The 6,158-nt window shown below is 43.3% G+C and overlaps 1 protein-coding gene across 1 annotated transcript; it reads left to right on the top strand.

The window, feature by feature from the left end:
* The first annotated feature begins 380 nt into the window (after positions 1-380).
* LOC115472537 (histo-blood group ABO system transferase 1-like) lies at positions 381-1,619 on the top strand. Its single transcript, XM_030206832.1, is given in 2 exon segments — positions 381-453; positions 961-1,619. Coding segments are annotated over 2 exon segments (732 nt in total).
* Positions 1,620-6,158: the final 4,539 nt, after the last annotated feature.

Here is a 6,158-nt window from a genome sequence, read left to right on the forward strand (position 1 = left end):
TGGTGTTTTCTAGACACTGGATATTGGAATTAGGTGAACCCAAGGTACAATATTATCTCCACTGTTTTTTTTTTTTAAACTACGTTCAGCGATTGCTAAGTTAATTAGGTCCTTTGGACTGGAATTCTGTTTATACGCTGATGATATTGAGATTTGTAATACTTTGGGTACACATTGGGTAAGGAATTTCAAGAAAAACAACTTTGCCTTCAGGTAATCAGTGACTGATTGTGTTGTTAACATATAAAACTGAATGTATGTAAGACAGAACCTCTGTGATTTAGGGAAAGAAATCTATACCTGAACATAAACAGGACTGCCCCAACCACTAAATGAGCTAGGTAATTGCCTAGGGTGGCACATGTTTAGATGAGGCAACCATGCGTGCATCAGCTCATGCAGTGCAGGTTGCAGTGAAAGAGAAACCAGCTCCAAGAGAACTAGTCTGTCTCAGCAAGGCAGGCTACACAGAGTTTCTCCCTCCCAACAATTTATTTATTTATTGGGATTTATTAACCGCCTTTATGAAGAGATTCACCCAAAGTGGCAAATCATGATCCTCGCCTGAGCTGTGCTCTCCCTCCATCCTGATTTCTCACTCAGTAGCCACTCCTCCGACCTTTAAGCCTGCCATGCCTACAACCTACACAAGCCTCCACATCTAGCCTCCTGCACCCACCCACCACATTTTATTGTAATGCAAAAAGAAAAAAATTTCTAACAATTTTATACTGATGTGAATTTTATGATTGTACACTTTTCTAAACTGTAGATTTCTAATGCTATATAGCTGTTTTATTTCAGGTATGTAGTCTTCGTCCAACTCTTTCTAGAAACAGCAGAAAAGTTCTTTATGGTTGGACACAAAGAGGCTCATTTTCAAAGCACTTAGCCTCCCAAAGTTCCATAGAAACCTATGGAACTTAGCCTCCCAAAGTGCTTTGAAAATATGCCTCAAAGTAAACTACTATATCATGACAGACCGACCTAAGGATGTTCCCAATGTGACACTCACAGAAGGAAGAAAAGTGGTGGTGCTCGAGATCCAGAGCTATGCCAGATGGCAAGATGTCTCTATGAGACGCATGGAAATGATTAGCCTGTTCACTAAAGAGCGGTTCATTCAGGAGGTTGATTATCTTGTCTGCGTGGATGTAGACATGAGGTTTAGTGACCATGTCGGAGTGGAGATCTTAAGTGACATCTTTGGGACATTACACCCTGGTTTTTATAGGGGGCAGCGCCAGCATTTCACCTATGAGCGCAGACCTGCATCTCAAGCCTACATTGCTCACATTGAGGGTGACTTTTACTATGCAGGAGGCTTTTTTGGGGGTACTGTAGATGAGGTTTACAAGCTGACAAACCAGTGTCATAATGCCATCATGACAGATAAAGCAAATAGCATTGAAGCACTGTGGCATGATGAGAGCCATTTAAACAAGTACTTCCTAAATCACAAGCCAACCAAAATTCTGTCACCTGAGTATCTGTGGGACAACAGCATGGGAGTGCCAGAAGTCCTCAGGAAAAGGAGGTTTGTTGCTGTTCCAAAGAACCATGCTCAGATCAGAAACTAGCAAGAACGGTTACACTTCTCATTCCATATATCAAAATAAAGTTACAATGACCCCAATGTCCACCTTGGGCTCAATTTAGTCCTGGACCACAGAATGCAAATAGCAGCCTAAAATCTGGTTTTCCCAAACAGCTACTGTTATAAGAAGGGATATTTAGCTGCTGCTTGATGTGTTTTTTACACTCTCAAAACGTATTTCTGGGCCCTGAAAAAAAGATGTGTGTAGTGAGTACATTGGAAGTGAAGCTCTACTATTGGGGTTGGGTTTCAGATCTGTCAGCTCTTTAAAGGACTGAAAAGCAGAGGGAAGGGGTCAGAGTGCCATGACAGTATCCCTTTGAAGTAGTGCCAGTACAGACTCTAGAGCAGGGTCCCATTCAGCATGGGTATTTGGTGCCTTCACAATTTAATACATTAGGCCCTATTCAGTTGCCTGTTCTTAAATCCAGGTCTCCTTGCTATGCTTTCTAATATCAAGCTTGTATCACTCACAACTGGCCGTTCACTTACTCTGGAGTTTAGGCATATTCATCTTTTCCAGATCCAAGCTCAAGGTGAGTTACATATTCAGGTACGGCTGGTAATTCCCTTCCTGAGGCAATAGAGGGCGAGGTTTTATCTGGAGCCATTTTTAGCCACTTTTTGAAAGGTGTTAGGCTGATGATTACCATGCATTGAGATACTTGTCTGTTGAAAAGCAGCATTGATGATCCAGGGCTGGGGCAGGGTGTTAGCCACCCCAGGCAAATTTTCAACCTTGTGCTCTCATCCCCTTCATCTATCTTTTGCAGCCCTAGCCCCACCCTGAGATTTTCATCATAATATTGAGCAATCATGATTGTCTCAATAATGCCCATCCCAGAAGACTCCTATAAAAATGCACAGAGGACACCACACTTTTACAGAGGTAATGAGGGACGTTTCCTAAAGCCATTTACCAGATAAAAGGCTATTTATCCAGAGAAATGGGTTATTTGAAAATTACTTACTCTCCCTGTGGATAAAGAGATTGTAGGTGAGGGTGGTTAAGTTATTTGGCTACTAAGATCTAGGTTTGGTTGTTGTTGTTGTTTTGACTGCAGCTGCTGCCCCAAAAACCCCTTAGTTAGCCTAATGGTTAAACCAGCCCTGCCTACCTACTGCAGGAGATTCCACACAGCCTCCTCCGCACCATCACTATCTTGTTCTTAAAATCACTTTTATATGTATGCAAGTAGCAGAGACCAATCCTATAAACGTGTACTCATATCAATCATTCACTGCATACACCCCTTAGCCTATGAATAACCACAAAGGACATGAAAATGTCAACAAATACAATCTGGCCAATATTCAAAATGATTTAACCAGTCAAATCAGTTGTTCAGGGCAATCTGGTCAGTGGCAAGAGAATATGTGGAGGAGCATTTTCGATATGGTGTCTAAGTCCGATTTTAGACGTTTTGCAAAAAACGTCCAAAATCTGAATAGGAAAGAAGTTCATTTTCAAAAAAGAAAAATATGTTTATCTTTTGTTTTTGAAAATACTGTTTCTAACAATGTTTTGTGCTTTGGACGTTTTGTTTTTTGGTCCATTAAAAAAAAAAAAAAACAACCAACAACAAAAACGTCCAAGTGAAAAACGTAGGAAATCAAGCCATTGGGATGTAGGAGGAGCCAGCATTTTTAGTAGACTGCTCTCCCAGATACCCCAGGAGGGTCATCCTAGGGGGCACTGCAGTGGACTTCAAAAACATGCTCCCAGGTACATGGCTCCAACATCTGAGGCTGTCATAGAAGCTGCTAAATCATATGTTTGGAAAAGCTTACGCTGAAATCCCGTCTAGCATCTCTTCTGAACTGTCTCTGTCAAGGCGTCATATTGATCACCACTACTCTTTCTCTTTTTCCCTTTCTCTCTTACACTTCTAAGAAAGTGATTGTTTGCTGACTTGATATATATATAACCACACCCTACTGCACACTTCCTATCTCAGAAAATTTGAAAATCCTTGGAGTCACCATTGACCGAAACCTCACTCTCGACACCCACGCGAAGAATACGATGAAAAAAATGTTCCAATCGATGTGGAAACTCAAAAGAATAAAACCTTTCTTCCCAAGAAACATCTTCCGCACCCTAGTACAGTCATTGGTAATAAGCCACTTGGACTACTGTAGCGCTCTGTACGCAGGCTGCAAAGAACAGACCATCAAAACACTCCAGACAGCCCAGAACACCGAAGCCAGACTCATTTTTGGAACACCTAAATTCGAAAGTGCGAAACCCCTCAGAGAGAAACTGCACTGGCTCCCGCTCAAGGAACGAATTGAGTTCAAGATCTGCACGACTGTACACAAAATCATTCATGCAGATGCCCCACTCTACATGCTAAACCTAGTGGACTTACCGCCCAGGAATGCCAAAAGATCGGCCCGCAAATTCCTCAACCTGAACTTCCCCAGCTGCAAAGGAATGAAATACAAACAGGCTTATGCTACTACCTTTGCGTACAAAAGCACACAGTCTTGGAACGCACTACCCATGGTCCTGAAAACCATATCCAATCTAACAAGCTTTCGCAAGGCTTTGAAAACACATCTCTTCAACAGAGCCTACAAAAGTAACCCTCAATGAAACAAATCATTCCTTAAACTACCCAAGTACACCTAAAACACCTCTCACACGACCTTACCTAACACCTTTCCATCTAAATTCCTCTTTCACCTCAGATTATGATCGACTGTTTTTTTTTTTAATAATGTGACGACGTTCTCATTTCCATACTCTGTAAGCCACATTGAGCCTGCAAAGAGGTGGGAAAATGTGGGGTACAAATACAATAAATAAAAATAAATAAAAATAAAATATATGTTTTTACAGACTGTTGTAAGCCACATTGAGCCTGCCCATGGGTGGGAAATTGTGGGATATAAATGCTATAAATAAATAAATAATAAATATTTGTATTCAAATTTGTGGGGGGTGGGAGGGTCAACCCTGATTCCCTCCAGTGGCCATATGATTATTTAGAGCACTCTTTTGTGCCTTATTCATTATAAAAACAGGTCTAGCTCAAAATGTCTTAGTTTTAGTTCTGGACATTTTTTGTTTTGTTCCATTATGGCTGAAAAACTACTACTACTACTACTACTATTTAGCATTTCTATAGCGCTACAAGGCATACGCAGCGCTGTACAAACATAGAAGAAAGACAGTCCCTGCTCAAAGAGCTTACAATCTAATAGACAAAAAATAAATAAAGTAAGCAAATCAAATCAATTAATGTGAACGGGAAGGAAGAGAGGAGGGTAGGTGGAGGCGAGTGGTTACAAGTGGTTACGAGTCAAAAGCAATGTTAAAGAGGTGGGTTTTCAGTCTAGATTTAAAGGTGGCCAAGGATGGGGCAAGACGTAGGGGCTCAGGAAGTTTATTCCAGGCGTAGGGTGCAGCGAGACAGAAGGCGCGAAGTCTGGAGTTGGCAGTAGTGGAGAAGGGAACAGATAAGAAGGATTTATCCATGGAGCGGAGTGCACGGGAAGGGGTGTAGGGAAGGACGAGTGTGGAGAGATACTGGGGAGCAGCAGAGTGAATACATTTATAGGTTAGTAGAAGAAGTTTGAACAGGATGCGAAAACGGATAGGGAGCCAGTGAAGGGTCTTGAGGAGAGGGGTAGTATGAGTAAAGCGACCCTGGCGGAAGATGAGATGGGCAGCAGAGTTTTGAACTGACTGGAGAGGGGAGAGGTGACTAAGTGGGAGGCCAGCAAGAAGCAGATTGCAGTAGTCTAAACGAGAGGTGACAAGGGTGTGGATGAGGGTTTTGGTAGAGTGCTCGGAAAGAAAGGGGCGGATTTTACGGATGTTGTAAAGAAAGAAACGACAGGTCTTGGCGGTCTGCTGGATATGAGCAGAGAAGGAGAGAGAAGAGTCAAAGATGACCCCAAGGTTTCGAGCTGAGGAGACAGGGAGAATGAGAGAGCCATCAACAGAAATAGAAAACGGGGGGAGCGGGGAGGTGGGTTTGGGGGGGAAAATGAGAAGCTCGGTTTTGGTCATATTTAATTTCAGGTGGCGTTGAGACATCCAGGCAGCAATGTCAGACAAGCACGCTGAAACTTTGGTTTGGATGCAAGGTGAGCTATCAGGGGTAGAAAGGTAGATTTGGGAAAAAAAACCATTCTTGATCCAAGATGGCGACGGTCTGAGGTGCGCGACCAGACGCGATCTGTCTCCTTCCTTGAAACGCGGCGGTTAGCGGTTTCTTACCTGATTCTCGTTATGGGAAAAAGGAGAGGCAAAGTCAGGGAGATTCCCTCTCTCCCTGGCGGGTCCAACCAGCTACGCCAAGCGAAAATGGAGGAATTCAACATCGCACTGGGTCCTGGGAGAGTTTCTACTCCTTCCGATGAGGCTGGCGCTTCGACGCTGGTCGTCAGTGAAGACGGGGCTTCTCTGAGCCCTGTCGAACGTGCGGCGCCCCTGCAACCAGGAAGTGAACGTTTTCTTCAGAGCCCAGATGCCTCGGCCCGGAATGGAGATCGTTGTGCACAGGGAGGGAGCCAGAAGGAGACGAATGAAGACCAAAGTGCTATTAGC

This window comes from Microcaecilia unicolor, chromosome 6, assembly GCF_901765095.1.
Source record: "Microcaecilia unicolor chromosome 6, aMicUni1.1, whole genome shotgun sequence".
Classification (NCBI taxonomy): domain Eukaryota; kingdom Metazoa; phylum Chordata; class Amphibia; order Gymnophiona; family Siphonopidae; genus Microcaecilia; species Microcaecilia unicolor.